The 19198-nt window shown below is 39.7% G+C and overlaps 1 protein-coding gene and 1 long non-coding RNA gene across 4 annotated transcripts in view; one reads left to right on the top strand and one right to left on the bottom strand.

Annotated features, from left to right (window-relative positions):
• LOC116036813 (nesprin-2-like) overlaps nt 1-19198 on the bottom strand; it is a 135333-nt gene that overhangs the window by 62543 nt on the left and 53592 nt on the right. For both annotated transcript variants that reach the window (XM_031280481.2, XM_035994507.1), the window contains 5 exons: nt 13571-13753; nt 8588-8695; nt 7324-7478; nt 6463-6610; nt 6272-6366 (listed from right to left, as the gene is read on the bottom strand). In XM_031280481.2, coding sequence (XP_031136341.1) covers nt 6272-6366; nt 6463-6610; nt 7324-7478; nt 8588-8695; nt 13571-13753 — 689 coding nt within the window. The remainder of the gene's footprint in view (nt 1-6271; nt 6367-6462; nt 6611-7323; nt 7479-8587; nt 8696-13570; nt 13754-19198) is intronic.
• On the top strand, nt 9498-10937 carry LOC116036821. 2 transcript variants are annotated; one of them, XR_004895670.1, is made up of 3 exons: nt 9498-9538; nt 10696-10769; nt 10886-10937. It is a non-coding gene; the product is annotated as an uncharacterized LOC116036821 (long non-coding RNA). The 2 variants fall into 2 exon arrangements; XR_004101726.1 differs by lacking the exon at nt 9498-9538 and adding an exon at nt 10487-10502.

Raw genomic sequence — 19198 nt, 5'->3', positions numbered from 1 at the left:
ACAAACAAATTTGTGTAGCTAACTATGAAAACACCAACTTTGCCATATCTCAGCCAAAATGAAGGCTATCAACGCCAAACTTTAGATTCTTGTTTGCCATGACCCTCTGGAGGTCCCCCATGCGTTTTACGAAAATTGGTCACTAGGGGGCGCTCCAAGTACAAAAAGTTTATATCTCATGAACGGCTAATTAGATTTTTACAAAATTTGATGGGTACCATCTAGAGACACTCCTGAGGCCATGTCTAGAGTGGGGTACTGAGGGGTCAAAGTGGGCGTGGCCAATGGGACCCAAGTCTAGATTCACCACTTACACTAATGTGAACAACTTTAAATTTACAGGGTAGATAAAGAATGGGTAATGGACCACACCTACCAAAAAGTACACATGTGGACCACTAGGTGGCGCTATAATGGTTTTTTGCCTTTAACTCCCACATTACACATCACACATTAGAAAACCATATATTCACGTGTTCCTTGAATCAAGCTGAATCACATGATATAGGCCACGCCCATTTTTGCTTAAAATCTTTTAAAAACCAACTTTTTCGAACTCGTCCTAGGCCGTGCGACGGATCAGCTCGAAACCTGGTAGGTAGCATCTCCAGATGGACCTGACCAAAAGTTACTCAAGGAATTTTGCTACGTTAAAGTATGCGCATTTGACGACCAAACAAATTTAAATAGCTAGCTACCACACACGTATCATATCATATCTCAGCCAAATTAAAAGTTATCAGCAAGGAACTTGGGATCCTTGTTCAACATGCCACTATGATGCTCTGTACCAAATTTGGCGAAGATCGGCCTTTAGGGGGCGCTATAAGCAACGTTTATTTGTTTTGGCCAATGACTCAATGCATTTAAATGGGAAATTTGCATATGCAATATCTCTGCCACGGTAAAAGCAATCACCACGAAACTTGTGGTGCTCGTTCGGCATGTGGCTCTGAGGCGCTGTACCAAATTTGGCGAAGATCGGCCATTAGGGGGCGCTATAATCAACGTAGACCAGTTTTGGCCCTTTTACTCAATTGTAATGGGATATTTGCAATGGAAATATACCACAGACCTTGCAGCTCACACTTCTCAATATTTACTGATGTTTGCCTCCTACCGTTAGGTTTTGGTTTTCATTTTTGCGTGCTCCTTTGGTTTTTTACAATAAACAAACTTCTTAACCCACCTGACAAAGTTTCTACAACCTTCACAGTGGACAAATGCAACTCTTTTCTCTCACTTTTTAAATCCAAAATCAACACCATTCAAAGGCGGCGACACCGTGCAATTAAACATTGCAGTTGGTGCTAAGTGGAGCACCTGTCATAGCGTGATTGGTTACGTCGGTGGCATTGATGCTTAATTTCCCACGAAGCACCCACGGAGGAAAACATAAATCGGTGCCTATGACGCCATTTGCAACAACTTGACCACCTCCCCTGCTCCTTCAACCACCACGCCTGCCTCCCCCCTCCACCCTCTCGGTCACTCTCTCATTTTTCTCTGCTGTCTCCCGCGGTCAGAGGGGTTAAGAAGTTTGTTTATTGTAGAAAATTCTTAAAGGTGGTCCGTATACGCGTGGAGGTGAACTGTTGACCGCTACGTTTGCAACGGCGACGTACCGCAGACGTCGCGGCTCGCGCCTCTCGATATTTAGCGACGTTTGCCTCCCCGCCCCCCGGCTTCGGGTTCCGCTTTTGCGCGCTCCCCCGGGCGTCGGGGGCGACTGGCGTGGGTGGCGCCAGTCATAACTGCTTGCAGTTCTAGTTTATTTTGGTTTTAACATTTTGCGTGCAGCTAACTTAACAAGCGATCCCATTGGATGAATTCGTCCAATCACATTTTCCATTTATCTGCCTCGATTTTCTAAAACGCACAGGACCTTTTCTATTTTCTCTAAATGTACACGATATATAAGCAGTCTCTATTCCCTAAAACGCATAATGTGCTTGGATACAATAAATGAGAGTGCATGACAGGTAAATGGTCCAGGTTGACCTCTCTGCAACAGATGGATTCAGTTGCAGTTTCCATGCTCCGGCAGCGCCCACACACACACACACACACACACACACACCAGTCACTTCCCCCCAAACGATCCGAAGGTGGCAAGTATATCTCGCTGCAGTCTGCGGGACCACATCCAAGTCAGCCATTTTTTTTTGATTACGTCATTCCCCATACGCTCTAACGGACCAAGACCGTTCTCTTAATACATCCATGACCATGACAGCCTGGTAGAATTTTTTTACTATGAAGAAAATTATTTGGATAAATGCCATGTTTTTTATTTTGAATCTTTTAATTTTATTTGAAAATTTTATATCTATAAATGTAAATGATCTGAAAGAAAACCAAATAGGCTAGTCACCAATTTAAAAATGACATGAAATTATATTTTAAAACTTTAAAAAAAGACTGACAAATAAGAAAGGCATCTGGACTCTGAACATTTACAATGCCTTACAACCTCTTTAATGTAAATTTAATGCGCCCCTTTTTCGTGCATGTATGTATGCATTTAATGTTTTCAATGTGTTTATGGATCTGTACTTGAATAATAAAGTTTTTTGAAGACAAAAAAAAAAAAAAAAAAGAGCCTGGTAGCGAAGCTGATATAGCCTCTTGATTCACATTAGATAGAAACTGATGATGTAGGCTAAACACAAACGACATTTCATGCAACAGTGAAGTTTTCATGTAGTTACTACTGATTTCTGATTTTGAAATGATATCCAAATTTGAAAAATGGGTCATTTTAAACCTTGTTAATATTGATGATAATGCGTTTAAACGGAAAACGAGCCATATTTCATTTAATTTAGCCCTCAAAAGTAGAATGGTGTGTTGTTTAGTTATGGACTTTAATATTAACAGCAAGAATTCAGTCACAACCAAATGTACAAAGGGGCGATTTTGCTTTAACAATTAACGGGTGAACCAGAAGCATACAGGGGAAACTCGAAAAATTAGAATATTGTGCAAAAGTTCATTTATTTCAGTAATTCAACTTCAAAGGTAAAACTAATTATATAGACTTATTACATGCAAAGCGAGATATTTCAAGCCTGTATTTGTTATAATTTTGATGACTATGGCTTACAGTTTATGAAAACAGAAAATTTGAATATTGTGAAAAGGTTCAATATTTTAGGCTCAAAGTGTCCCACTCTAATCAGCTAATTAATCCAAAACACCTGCAAGGGTTCCTGAGTCTTTAAATGGTCTCTCAGTCTGGTTCAGTAGAATTCACAATCATGTGAGATGCTCCTCGGATATTACCTGCACAGTAACACACCTAATCTAAGTATTTCAAAAGGTCGAACACACATACAGATGTTTAGATACAGTAAAATCGCTACGTGATTACCGTTATATCCGAGGGTTGAAGTTGCATTTTAACGGGGCAGTGCAAGTTGCGGCTGTGGTTTAGCTGAAGCTAACGCAGCCTGAACTTTCACGTTACAATATAAAAGGTGTTGACCGTTGACTTAGCTAGCACGCAAACAGTTCATTTACATGTCTCCGAGCATGTTAGCAAACTACACCAAAAGACAAATACTGAGGAATATTGATAGAAAGCAGGGGAAACTAGTACTTCCATACCTTTTAGCATTGGCTAATTAGCAACCTGCCTGCCATCAGCTGTAGCAAAGAATTTCTAATAAGGGAAGAAGTTCCACTCTCTCGTTACTTCCAGCTTCTGAACTGGTTGCAGTTCCACCAGAGTTCCAAATAGGGGGCGCTCACAGGCCAGTGCAGAATGAATGGGACTCTATGGAGCTATACCCCTCAAAATCCACTTTTCTCAGGATATAATTTTTTGTCTAGTAATTTGAATGTTGCATTTGAAAGGGGAGGCTAAGAAAATACACACTGCTGGGTGTTAGATTTTTTTAAAGTGGCTTTTTTGTTCTAAAAAGCCTTTTAAAATGTCAATGACGTCATACACATATACGGCCAGAGATTCTGCTTTACGGCAAGCTTTGAGTCGCTTCCTTTTTTCTCTTGAGGCATCGACAACACAGCTGACAGATTAGGCTCTCCCTGTCAATACACGTGCTAGAAAGAGGTTTGCTAATGTTTTAAAGACCACGCCGAAATATTCACTCTGGCATTCTGGTTCTGCTTCGGATGCCGTCAAGCGGGATCTCCAATCGTAATCTGTCCTTCACTGACCAATCAGCATTCATTAGCAGAATGCTAGCGTGTTATGGGCAACAATGACTCAACCTGTAACAAATCGAAAGGGCATAAGTACTTGTTCATTCAACTTTCGACCTATAATCCATGTTGAACTTGCAAAAACTACAATCCAATCTGAGATTTCTCATCGATAATCAGGCAAAAGAGACAAATTTAGCCGTCTAGCTCCATAGGGTCCAATTCATTTTGCACTGGACCGTGATCACCCCCAGTGGAACTCTGGTGGAACTGCAACCAAAGTAGGTACAATGGGGCTTAATAGGGAGTGGAACGGCTTTCCGTAGACGGGCTTTGGCTGTAGCTTCCGAGCTAGCTAGCAGCTAGCCCCAAAAGCTCATGAAAACGAGGCTTTCACCGGAGCAGTCTTACGTTATTTCCGAACCACTCTTTTCGTTTCAAAGTCGGAAATCAAATGAACGAAAAAGTACACGGGCCCAATTACAGTTTGTGTTTAGCTTACATCAGTTTCTGTCATCTAATGTGAAACAAGAGGATATCAGCTTTGCTACCGTCTTGGTCCGTTCGAGCGTATGGGGAGACGACGTAGGTTAAAAAAAAAAAAAAAAAGACTGACTTGGATGTGCCTTCCCGCAGACTGCAGCGAGATGCTCCTCCAAGGTGGAGCCTGAAACAGATTGTCCTCCATGTGGTGGTAGTCAGACACTACAGGCCTGTCCCTCACAGGCTCAAATGTGTAACCCATGCCATTAAAATTACTCATTTTCATGTGTATTTAATATGCTGCACTGTAGCCTATATACCTTCGCAGGTCCTACCATGCCAGTGACGTCATCGAAATTGTCAGCGTTCTAATACTAACAAACGTAATTTTTGTGTTGCTTAAAAAAAGCTATATTGATTTTTTTTTTATTAAAATTTTTAGTGTAATTTATTTTTATTTGTCATAACCAACACGTTATCAACGTTTATTCTTTCAGTTCAGTTCATCTTAAAGGGGTGATAGAATGCAAAACCGAGTTTACCTCGTCATAGTTGAATTACAACAGTTCGGTGGGTAAAATAGGCATACATAGTACCTCAAAGTCCCATTGACATCCCTTTCCTATGCAAATCTCACAATTTGAAACTGCTGCTGAAAACGGGCGAATCAACAAACAACAAAGCTCATAGTCAACTCTGTGGCTGTACCTTATTTGGCTCTAGTCTCTACCTTTGTCACACCCCAAAATTTACATACACCACTGACCTGAGATCAGCTTCTGAATAGGTCGCGCAGATCTCAGAAATGTTATAGATTGTTTGTCTGCTATTTCATTACTAAACTCACTTCTGAGACTTTTTTTATGCGAGAAATCAACTATGTAAAGCTCAAATATGGGCCGTTTTACGAAAATTGATGGCTAATTGCAAATTTGGTAAGACGGTGTCGGACTTCAGGAGCTCCACACAGTCTGACGAGACAGCGGCACTCCATACCCAGGGCAAAGTCACCGTTTCTGGGTTACTGGACTACCAAATGCCGGGGCTGCCGGCCTCGGAGCTCCGCGGGCCACGGCATTTGGTTGTCCAGTAACCCAGAAATGGTGACTTTACTGTACTTTACTGGACTACCAAATGCCGGTGGCCACAGAGCTCGCTCGGCCCGCTTAGCTCGCTCAGCCTGCGGGGCTCTGCGGCCTGACGGCCACGGGCTGCCGGCATTTGGTAGTCCAGTAACCCATAAATGGTGACTTTGCCCTGGGTATGGAGCGCAGCGGGCTGCCCTGTCTCGTCAGACTGTGTCCTGCTGTCTCGTCTCCACTGTGTGTGTATGTGCTTCGCTCAACCAATCAGCTCATCTAAATATTCATGAGCATACCATATTTGGAAGAAAAGCTCTCGTTCCAAAATCGGCCATTCCACAGGGTAGCATTAGGGCCCATAGAATAGCACTCTGGCCATTTTCAGCCCAACCAGTGTTACATACCCTATTAGGAGACCTTAAGGAACAGTGTGAAATACCCTATATAATCATTCTATCACCCCTTTAAAGAAATGGCAATAAACCAGAGCACGTTTTTCTCCTATCCCAGAAAGTCACTTTCCAGTTGGATCTTCTCACCTGTCCTCCACCTCTCCTTTCTGCAGCAGATGAAGAGCTTCAGTGACCACTGAATGAAGGATCTGGTGACTGGTGGACAGCTCTGCCTGAAACCGCTGAAAACACCAGGAGAGATCAGCTGATTACATCTCCGTGTGTCTGTAGTGTTTGTGTGAAGTCTTGTGAGTGAGTGTGTTAGTCATGTGTGATACCTTGTGTGTGCAGAGTTGCTGTCTGAGGCCGATGTAGGAGCCGGCCACATCCACAGTCAGGCTGTCCTCCATCTTCTGCAGGAAAGACATCCAGCTCTCACACTTCTGCTCAAAGCTCTGCCGCCTCAGTGCCTCCGTCTGCAGCTCGCTACACACCCAACAACAAAAACAACACTTCATCTGAAAGCTGCATATGTACTGTACATAGTAGTACATTTTATTTCATGTATATTAACGGTATCTTAAACAATGAATTTCCAATTAAATGCCTGTCAGTTTGGGCCCTTTCTTTTCCAGTTATTTCGTTGAGTTTCTTTTGTTATATTAAGATTTATTAATTTTGCTATTTGTAACCAAAATTTAAAACTTTATTTTAAAAAAATATTCTTTTTTACACTGTTGTCTTGCCAGTCTTGCTTGGTCCCTGACAGCCTACTTAAATGGCTTTTGGGGTAAGAAAAAAGATTGCTTTAAATGTTTAATTTTCCTCAAATCAAACCTTGAGTGTTGTGAATTGTTACACAACTTCTGCTTTTGCATTTTCTTTTTAGCATGACAACAAAGTTTTTAGCCTTTGAACGTGGTATTTATTGAGATCTGGGTTATTGGGAGTATTGAGTAGAGTTTGGTTACAAAATGTAGGACCAGAGAGTTTCTAGAGCAAGCAATCATGACACCATTGTCACTGATCAATATCCTTATTTTAAACTACGCAGGTAGTGTACAATCACCACCACCAAATATGCACACTAAGTCTTCAACTTCCCTTCAACCCTAGGGAAAACACTGAAAATATCATGCAGCTATATTCATTCTTTAGTCCACAGTTTGGCATATTCATGCCCAGACCTGGGATCTGACCTGCAGGCCTCCTCGGCTCTGGCGGAGACGTCGGCCCAGCTGTGGTTGAGGCGTTGCAGGCGGCGTGCTGCAGCGTTGCCCAGCGTCAGGCTGCAGCTCTGCTCATTCAGCACATCCAGGTCAGCAGTCAGGCCACTCAGCTCCAGGAGGCCAGACTGGAAACATATATGGTGGCATCAGATCACAAGAGGCTGGACGACTGCACGCATGGCATCACAGCTGAGGAACACTACATGCTACACATGGTCTGTGTTCTTTCTGTCACCATTTAGTCTCAGACATTTTTTTGTACTTCTTGACTAATTTTTCTGGTGAGATCCCCTTTCATATACCAAATTTAACATTCATTCTGTATGTCCTTTGGTTGTGGTTTTTATATAAGATGTTACAAGTTTCTACCACAACCTCACATGTAATTTTGTATTTCTTCAAAGTAATTTGTATTTTATGTTCTGTGAAACAAATAAACTAAAACTAAAATAAATAATCTCCATTTAACACATCTTTAAGTATGTCGGTGAGTACTAAATATATTGTTTTCCTAAAACAAATTTGTCATCATTTCAACCTTTTTTTCAAACCTGAAATTTGAGATTGAAATTGCAGTCTTTACACCAACATATATACGAGAAGTTGTTTAAGTACTCACAATTAAAAGGAAAATTTAACATCTACAATTACATGAAAACTGAGCAAACTCCATCTGCTGAAGATCTTGTGATACCATCAAAAGCTCCAGTATAGCTACAATACGGACTCGAAGCCTTGAGAAACAATTTTTTTCCAGAAATGACACAAGACAGAATTAGACACTGGAATCATCAAAAAAATGTCTAAAAACAAGTTGGTTTGTACTAAAAATAGTTTGAAAAATAAAATATCTCAATCTTTCTGCCAACTCATTTTATTTGCTTGTTTTCAATTTAACAATTCCAGACATCTTTATTTCAAAGTAAAGCACTACAGTCATTCATAAACTCCATTCCGCACCTTACTCATCTGTATATCTGTGTTTATATACTGTCTGTTTATATAAGGGTGTTTATTGTGTAAATATGTTTGTTTTATTACTATTATTATTATTATTATTATAACAAATTCTATTTTTTCTATTTCTTATACTTTATGTATTTTTTCTCCTATGTCTACTTAATGTGTATTTGTGTTATTCTGATGTGTATACATTTCTTTCTTTTGAGCTGCTGTAGCACAGGAATTTTCCCAGTGTGGAATTAATAAAGTCTATCTTATCATGCCGTCTCACCTGGTCTGCTGTCTGATCCACAGTGTGCAGACGCGCCTGCCAAAGCTCCAGGTTTCCCTCCAGTGACTCCAGGACGCTTTCAAACTCCTGCAGACGCTGGAGCTCCTCCTACATGCAGACATGACAAAGGACCGTCCGTGTCTTAAATTTATAGCCATAGGCGTAGATGTCGGGGGGGATGCAGGGGACACGTCCCCTCCAATATTTAGAAGAGGTACATTTGTCCCCCTCAAAATATATGAAAGACAACCCACTCCCAAAAAAGAGGTGAAATAACCATTCAGGGGGCTCAAAACATGTATGGAAAACAAGAACTGTTGTCTACCTTGTGCTACATTGGGGGGATAAAGAACACAACAGGAGCGTAAAAAATAAATGTATGTTTTCTTGTGATTTCATGTCTTTTATGTAGATTTAAACAGTGGAGCTTCTGGCTTTAACAGATTTGTTGTTGAGATGTTCATGATTCCTAAAAACAAAAGCATCCTGACACACGTATGATGTTTTGAATATGCAGAAAGTTTTGAACAATACAGAATAATATTTCAGTTCACATAAATAAAGACATTTGCACAATACATTGTTGCATACTCAAAAAATTTAATCAGGGGGGGTTGTGCACTTTAAATAGTTGTTTAATGTTCAGTTTACTTAAAATGTTATTTTCAAGTAAAGTCCATGTAATTGTGTCTATTGTTACCGTAAAAAATATTAATGTGTTGATAAATCCCAAAACATTTAATTAAAGTGAATTAGGATTGCAATACTTGTTACATCCTGAAGACGGCAGTATAACACACCAGCTGCCATTTAAACCAAAAAAGGAGAAGACTGAGCGTCAGACTGCGCATGCGTATAGCTTTGAACTCCTGACCTGATCCCGCCTGACCCTCCGGTTAATTTCGGTAACGGAAAAGTTGCAGTTGGTGTTTGGTGTCTGATTTGGAAAAGGTAGGAGGACATTTTCTTTCACTCGAACCTGTTTTGTAATATTTTCATGTTGAGCATGATTGTACTTTGTGTTTGTGATGCAAACTGCTGTAAAAGCTAGCTAGCTAGCTAACGTTAGCTGTATGACCCAGGTCGGTTTGCTGTTTATCCAGCAGGGCGCCGCTTAGCTATATCTAACGTGTGTTGTAGTGTTTCTAAACTTGAATTTAGTGCTGGTGGCCCAATGTAATTAGCTCAGGTTAGTGGTTAGCTCCGGTCAGCTCGAGTGGAGCAGAGGGAGAGGGTGAACAACCAGAAAAATGACGTTCGGGGTCGCTTCCACAGTGGTGTGGCCACAGCGCTTTCGCGGTTTATTAGAACAGGTAATCCGGCAGGCCACAACACCACAAGCAGCATGCTGCTACTAACGTTAGCCTCTGAGCCTGAAGTGAATGTTGTGGCTGTGTCATGCTCGCTGCGCGCTAAACTTTCTGCATTTAGCTCATACAGATAAACAATAGAAAAGGTGCCCATTTGTGGAGTTGACCCATCCACTTATTTGTGGTGAATTTGAAAGTTTACTTTGCACGTTTATTTAGAGTATAAAATATATAGCCCCCCCAGCCAAATCATTAGTTATTTTTTCATTATTTTTTTAATTGGGTTGAGTGTGTGAAAGTCATGCTAAGGAATGATGTAAAAGCAGGCTTTAAGGACATTATGATATTGTAGCTCAGCAACACTATGTAACTACAGCTCGCGCTACCCGGTCCCCCTACAGGTTGTCTCATTGGAACTACAGCTGCAGCTAAAAGTTGCATAGTGTTGCTTTAAGAACCATGTAAAATGTGCCCCAATAATTGATCTTTTAACATCTTTATACATTTATTTGTCTCTTTTAGTAATCATTATGTTGCAACATTTCAGATCCTGAACAATTGCTTCGTTGATGATTCGTGCTCCTGTCTGGACCTACTCATAAAAGGTAAGATCATAACTAGCTTCCTAATTACTGCAAAATCGGGTTTTGCATATTTTTAGGAACATTTATTAGATGACAGCTTCATTATCTTGTTCTGAACAGATTTTTATTTTTTTATTTTAAGGTATAGAGCTCTCTTAAATGCAAGTAATGCATTTCAGTAGTTGATGGCTTCTGTTAATATGTTGAATTTCAGATCCTGGCTGGGATAGCCTTTGTCAGCTCCCTCCTTATTGATGTGTTATAGCTGGACTGCGGAGCTTGCATGTGGTACGTTATGGCAGAACATAGAAAAACCTTTTTATGAGTTATTACTAAAATAATGAATGTTGACTGTTTTAGTAGTAGGTACCATTAATATAATTTGTTTGTGGACATGTTTTCAGATGGAGGCAGAATTTGTCTTACTACTACTACTCCCCTCTCTCAAAGTTCCTTACACAACTTGACCAACGCACTGAGCCGCTCATGAAAGTGTTGAAGAACAAAGGAGGCTCTGCAGGGAGGAAAATCAGGATCATTATGGCCCCAATGACACAGGTATGTTTTGCTGTTGGTAGAAAATATTATGGAATTATAAGTTGATGTTGACTAGTGAATCTGACTGACTAGACAGTATCTGTGAATGCACCCTTTAGAGTAGGCTATAAAGTTGGGTTTTGATAGTTGCCTGAACAGCAACTCTTGTGCTTCTTTCAAATAACTTTTTATTTGCAGCCACCTCTGAATATAAACACAGATCAGTCACTGTAGCTGTGTTTAGGGATCAAATGTATTGAAATTTGGAATGAGAAACAGAAGTTTGCTTCTCAACATACAGCACTGATCACACAAACAATTGAGGCCGGTTTTCGGGTTTATCTATTAGTGAGTGTTGTGAGAAGGTAAGGGACAAAAACTTCAGTTTTCGTACGTGAAAGAGATTTAAAACAAACAAGATTCTTTACTGTTTTTTTCTTTTCCTTCCCTGTTAAATATGGACATCTACAAAGTGGTGGTAACCTTGTTTGAGATGTCATCCAATTAACATGTTTATAGAAATGTGAAGTGTGGGTTTGTGTATGCATTATTGTTTTAAACTTGTCTTTTTTTTTAAACATCTAGAGTTTTTTTCGGACATTAACAGTAAGGTGATAATTTTACTTCCAGTTAATTAGTGAGGTTGTAGTGGGTGTTGGCGGTGTACAGTTTTAATGTACAAATGTTTTAGTATTATTGTCTACCTACATGAGAATATTAGGAACACAATGTAAACAAAAACGATGAAGATGAAAATATCTAAGTATAGTTAAAGAGAATCTATAGCAGAGCTGTTGGATTGCATTAGATTGCCCTACCTAATAAAGTGCTTAGTCAGTGTTTATTAAATGTAAATGATAAAAATGATCTCTAGTTTGTTACAATCACCCAGCATGACTTCATCTTATTATTTATACACATACTGTTGGGTGATGCTATTAAAATTATTATATACAGGAAATCTGAATTGCGTAGGTAAAACATTTTCTAATATTGTTTTTCTCCTTGCTCTTTCTCCTCTGTAAAGGAAGCCGATGCTACAGCTGTTGACAGGGAGCTTGAGAAGTCACCTTTGGTATCTACAGCATCAATGTTAAGGGAGGTGATACCACCACTCCTCCAACCGATGTTTGAATTGTGATTGAGGGTGTTGAAGTTCTGCACGACTTGGGAGACTTTGCCTCTGCATGTGCCCTCAGTTATCCTAACAGACTGAAAGCCTTCTTTGAAGTACTTCAAAAGCTCTTCCTTCAAATGGATGCGTGCAGACTTTCAACCAAGGTACAGCTGCTCAATAACTAACTGTACGAATGAGACAATCACTGATGTGGATGCTGAATGTTCCATAGAACAGGAGAAATATTTTGGGCCGAAACTGAATAAAATTATTACCTGTTTGAAAATAGAGCAGAGAAACTTCACTTGAGGAAAACAACCAATTGTTTTGCAAACTTTTGAAAAACTTTTACCATACATGAAAAGTGGTAGTTGAGTGGCACTACTAGAGAAGTGATGTAGAATTGAGAGACCATGCTGCGCAAAAACGGGATATGTAACTATGGATATTTTGTGGATGTTTTAACAGCTGCATCAAAAACAACTGCAAGGAAGTTCAATCATCAGACCATCTTTCATATACCCGTTAACATCTAAAATAAAGTTTCCAGTGGAAAAGCTGTTAGATGGAGAGACTATTTTTTTGTAAACAAATTTGAAAATTGTAAAAAGTATTAATTATTTATTAAACTGTAAAAAGTATGTTATTTATTAAAAAGTGTGAATTATTTATTAATTTGCTATCAATCAATTGATTTGCAGCTGTAATTCCATGTTACAAATGTGTACATGCATTTAAATGTTACTTTATTGTATACAATGTTACTGTAGTGTACAGAATTGCACCAAAATGTTACTGAATCACTGCTGTGCTGGTGAATAAAGGAAATAAGAAAACTATGTTGGGTGTACCAAATTCATTTGTGTGGAACCTGTTGACAAACTTGAATTATGTCAAAGTAAATAGTAAAACTTATAGTAGATGAAAACAATGTTTTCATTAACTGAAATTAAATGTATTATTTAATGACTACAAATAAGATATATGCTTAATTGACAAATATAAAATATGTAGCCTGTACATATATTATTTAGGTTAATATAACATAACTGACTTAATTTGGTTAAGCTTAAATATCTCGATCAGAAGTAAAACATTTTAATTAGCTGAATTTACAATCATTGTTACTGTAACATAAGTTAGTTAAATTAAATGACCTTAATATTTTTGCTTTTAACTAACCGAATAAAAATACGTGGAACCTGTTGACATAATAAATTTAATTAAAGTCAATGATTCAATTTTTTCAGTGCAGAATGTAGGAAATGAAGTGTTTGTTGCTCTACATTTTATTGGGGAGGAACCCCAGACCACCCGGTTATGTGTGTGTGTGTGTCTCTTCCCCCCCCCCCCATGTTGAAACTAAACCTGCGCCCTTGTTCTTGGCTCACCCTGGACATCCCATAAATAGACTCATTCATTCATTAAGTCTTACCTGCAGCTGACCCAGCTTCCCTGTCACCGTCTGGCTGAGCTGCTGAACACCACAGGACAGCAGCCGGCTCTTTGATTGGACCAGACTGGCAGCTGAAGGTTCCAGGTGGCCACTGACGTCCTTGGAGGCCTCCAGCACAGCCTGCAGGTCAGACTGCAGAGCGCCCGTTCTCTCCAGGACACTCTGGAGCACAGGTGGACAGGGACAAACAGGGATACAAATTTAGGTGAATAAATAAGAGGACTGGAGAGCTTCTATAGCATGTAGAGTTGGTCAAGTGACTAGTGAGGTTGTTTTGCAACTGGAGGGCTGGATTTATTTATTTAATGTGAATGAATGAGTCAAGATAGATTGTAGCCGATCCCTCTTGCCCCAGTTACAAACTGTTTGAACCCCACCCTCTGGCAGGAGGCTGCAGTCCGAAACCGTTTACAGACTAAACAGACTATCCATCTGCCCATACTATATATTTTTTACATTCTGCACTCAACCCATTCCACCTCCTTTAACTTGTGCTTAACAGCTATTTTGTGTGTATATATATATACATATATATATATGGGGGGAGGGGGGGGGGGACTAGAGACCGGTCCGCATACAGTAAAGGCTGTGTTACTTTATTTGACTGAAATCTATGCATTTACCTGTTATATCTGACAAAAACAAAATGTATATTATGCTTGAGTTAATAAAACCCCAGTTAACAAAACTGGTTAAAAAATGATATTTAAATAAATAACCCTGAGAGTCCGGTACAGCCAGATTCTCCTATTCAAGTTTTTGTTCTGCTAGTTCAACGGTTGTTTGATGAATTACTCTAAGCACATTTAAAGAGGATTTGAATTGCTATTTTTATGAGTTCTTACCATTTTGGTGCTGGTGATTTCCCTTTGGGGCTGGCTAAAAACCTTTTTGGAGGGTGCCAAAAGTTTCTCTACGCAGGAAAAACCCTATGTGTTTGTTTATATTTGCACATTCCACATAAGTGTACTTATTGTGGCAATAAAACCTTTTCTGCTTCTGATTCCATCTGTTTCTGTATTTATTGTTTATTCTTATTAATGTTCAATATGTATATTTGTTTATGTATGCACCAAATACCAAGACAAATTCCATGTAAGTGTAACTTACTGTGGCATTAAACTCTTCTCTGATTCTGATTCACAAATGGAATTCAATCACATTACACGTTTTGTTAGTTAAATGCTTTCATATTAACTTTGCACTGTACAAATGTACAAGTGCAATTTGAAAAAACAAACAAAAACAAATGTGTGACAAAGTGGCTGATGCACTCACTACTTGTCCCTTGGTGCTTATGTACATTCTTCCATATTTATTTTACACATTGCTTTAGTTGTTGTATATGGTATTCATTTCACACACAACCACCATTTAGTTTCAGTTTGATTTATTAAGTTGCAGGTTTAAACGGTTAATTGCTTGTTTCTTTATACTCACCTTTTCTTTCCTCCTTTGTTTGGTTCACAATGCAGAAATGTTTGGGGAGGAGCCGCCTGGCAGCATGGTGTATTTGTGATGATGATCGTCGGACAGAACCAAGTCATGGGGGGTTTCTGTATTTAGGCTATTTTTATGTATTTGTTTTATGCATTTGAAGGGCAACTGATTAAGGTCGACCGATACGGTTTTTCTCTGGCCGATGCCGATGCCGATCTTTAGAAATCAGGGTCAGCCGATGGCCGATTAATGCTGCCGATTTATTTTGGCCGATATTTGGCCGATATGTGCTTGTTTTTAAACCTCTATTTGAAAGATAAAATGTAACACTAATATACACAGAATTTCTCAACAAAAACATTTATTGAATACTTCACCAATCTACACGTATAGGCTACTTCAACTAAAAATGTATAATGTAAAAACATACTGTATATTGTATAAATAATGTATGAAAAATATATTAAATAAACGAAACAGGTAAGAAGAAAATAAACTGTCAAATAAACCTTTCAATGAAAAAATAAAGTTTAGTGCACTTAGCAGCATGTAGCCTATTAAACTTCTGTGAATACAAATCTGCTTCACAGAAAGTTAATTAATCTCAACACTATTTCCTTCTAACTCCTGTTGAATCACATCTAAAGTCAGTTCTTGTTCACCTTGTTTGTTAGATCATTGTTCATTTGTTGAAGTGTTTTATCTGTGTTTTGGGGATCCTACTGTTAGCCTATATGTCCTGTTGATTTCCAGATTTCTGTCATTCAAACAACTCTTAGTTGTAATTTAAAACTCATCCAGCCAATTTAATAAAATTAAGGGTTTTATTCGTGCTCGAGTCCATAGATGCAGTTAATGGATACAGGCAAGGAGGACTGAAGGCTCTGTTAGCAACGATTAGCTCCGTTAGCGGTTAGCTCCGTTAGCGGTTAGCTAGCTCCAGTTAGCTCCGTTATAGGAGTGGATGAGACTGCCACGGACAGGGGTAACAACCAGACTCTGATAAATGACATTCGGGGAGCTTCCACAGCGGTGTGGCCGCGATGTTTTGTACGGTTTTATTAGTACAGTTAATCCCAAGGCAAGAACACCAGCAACATGCTACTACTAACGGTAGTGTCTGAACCTGAAGTGGCTGTGCGAGACACACTGCGCAAGAATTCACGAGGGGAGGGGCTGGAGGCAGCTGGTCTGGGCCAGAGTGGCGACACTCCCATTGGACTCAAGCCCCCAGGAAGAGCGCCGAGTCTAAAAGCCACCATGGGCTTAGCGGATAACGGTGGTACTGCACCCCATGGCCCAGAAAGACTTTTCACATAGACTTTGCATAGCGAAAGAAACGTCTGTATTTCAGCGGATAATTTGTTTCTGGGTATATCAACTTACCAGCCCGAACACTGAAAGGGTCCTTGTTTAAAACGTTACGTTTTTAACATTTTTAACATTCACTAGAAGCGAATCCAGAATTATTAAATTTGACATGATGAACGCGCATAGTGGACGCGAGCAGAGCCGCGGGACTGCGCCCGCCCGCTCACATGACTGTTCTCCCTAGCTCATGTAGCTAGCTGTAATAATGGATATAGCTAATGGTTGTAATTCACCATGTGTTCTATTAATACGTCCATGGTATTATCTTATGAAGTCATGATACATACATCCCAGGGGTGTATGTAGCTGCTGTAAAAGCCTGTTAGCTACGTGGATGTAACATCATTAGCGTTTGTTGGATTACTAGGATCATTAAGGTTGATTAAGGACGGATTTTATTTAGGTTTTATCTGCTGAACCTGACGGTGTTAGCTAGTCAGCTGAGTACTGTGTCTAGAAATAAGGTTGCGTTTGTTTAATTATACCCTTGAAAGGGCTGTTGGATTACATGTATGAATACAAATTGTTCCACACAAAAAATATCAGTAAGTGACATGACAATGACATAAGTTTAAATATGAAAAAGTATTAAGGCAAATTTCACAGTTGTGTTTTTTTTTTTTTTTAACTGTTGATTTATTTAACGTGTTCCACTGTTTAAGTTCAATAATTGCAACATCTTTCCAGAAGTCAGCGAGTAATCGTGTTAAATTATCGTGATTTCAGTATTGACCGAAATAATTATGATCATATTTCTTTCCATATACGAGCAGCCCTAGCTAGTGCTGGCGACGGCTGCTGAAATATGAGGCGACTGGAGGCTGCAGACGGTGTGCCGGGGATGGAGAGGCCAAAGACATCCATGGCAACCAGTAAGGTGTTTGGCAGTGGACTAGATGTTATGACCTTAGTTGAGGAAGTCTGCTGGGTTGAAATTGCCTTCTTAGTCTGACTTTTGCTGCCAAGGTACCCCTTATCACGGTTATTTACCTTCCTCTCAGCCCTGATGCACTTTGATTGTCATCACATGTTTATATTTGACAGTGTCAGTATTTCTGTTTTAGTCTGTGCACTTTGCTTGGATCCTTAACCTCAGCCTGATATATGTGGAGGATTTTTTTTGTTAATTAATCACTTATACTATTCCCCCGTTCCTTCACTTTGTCACTCAAGTAAGATACACAGCACACCTGTTCACACATTTGTTGTTCTTTTTCCACTCATGACTAACTTTGTTTTATTTATTGATACCCCTTGGCTCTACTTTGTTGCTCTTATTCATGCTATTTCCCACTTGTTTTTTATTCCACAAACCTCAGCCTGATATATGTGGAGAGGATTTGTTTTATTAAACACTCAGCATCACAAACACTAACCCCCAAAACTCCTGGCTCCAGCTTTACATGCTGCGTCCTCCTTTGCAGCGTGCGGATGTTAGGCAGTAGAATCTGCATTTGCTGAAGGGTTTTATAACCAGTGGTGCCAGCAGTAAATCTTATTTGTATTGTTTTTTTTTTAATTGTCTCCTTTATCCACTGTATTCCTTTTTTCTGTACTTGTTCTTGTTGTGTCACTCATTGTTTAATAAAAAAAATACATTTCATTTATTCATCCAAGTGTAATGAGTTGTTATTTTTTAATATATGTGATACTTTGTGTATGGCTTAGTCTTAAAATGATCATGGTTGTGTGGTCAACTCAACCTCATCAGAAAAAGTGGGCTGGACACTAAATGCTGAATGGACTGTTGCTACTCTGCTTTCTCAATCGCTCTGACCACGGGTAAGTGAATCGGAATTACAAGCAAAATCATGGAAAATACAATAGTCCAGATGTGCAAAAAAGAACATCTTGAATCATCTTTGATTTAAAAAAAGATGTAGTAAGGTTAAGGTTAACCCTTGTGTTGTCCTTTGGGTCCCCGGGACTTAGTTTATTTTTCACGTTTTTGCATTGGCCTGGCATTGAGCTTCGGGTCCCCCGGTGACCCTCGCATACTATGTGATGTCATTTAACGTGAACTGGCACGGGGGGGGGGGTCCCCAGACATATCAGAACGAACGCGTTTGGACATGCTAATACAAAATGTAAATAAACTAAACAAGCCCCGTGACACGAAGGACAATACAAGACAGTAGCCTAGTGCTACTCATGCTAACACGGACGTGAAGCTTTCCCTCCAAAACTTAAAAACGTATCTATACACAGCTTTCAGTTGTCACCCTACCACTCCAAATATAAAACTGGCCTTTACAAATATGCAATAACAATCAAACAAGTACATGGGTATGTGTTTTTATTTATATTTACCATTCAATATAGCAATCGCTGCTGTCAGTCCCATAGTAGAACATGACAGCGCTGCGTGTGTTTGGAACTATACAGGCTTACATGAACCACGTGACCACCCCGCTAGCGAGATCGAGTGTCGCAACTCTTACTATCTCTATGGCTCTGGTCTGGGCGCACTGTAAAAAATGTCGCCTATTCATGTTTTTAACACTAGGCTGCCCGCAGATGCGCCTGCTTATTAATCGGCTTGATATTGGCCGATGCCGATTATGTAAAGAAATGCCAAAAATCGGCCGGTCGATTGTAGGCTGTAGTCAGGTCTTCTCTAGATCAGTCAGGTTTCTGGGCTGTCGCTGAGAAACACGGAGTTTGAGCTCCCTCCAAAGATTCTCTATTGGGTTTAGGTCTGGAGACTGGCTAGGCCACGCCAGAACCTTGATATGCTTCTTACAGAGCCACTCCTTGGTTATCCTGGCTGTGTGCTTCGGGTCATTGTCATGTTGG

This window comes from Sander lucioperca, chromosome 18 (genome assembly GCF_008315115.2).
Source record: "Sander lucioperca isolate FBNREF2018 chromosome 18, SLUC_FBN_1.2, whole genome shotgun sequence".
NCBI lineage: Eukaryota > Metazoa > Chordata > Actinopteri > Perciformes > Percidae > Sander > Sander lucioperca.
This window is presented reverse-complemented; position numbering and strand designations above follow the sequence as displayed.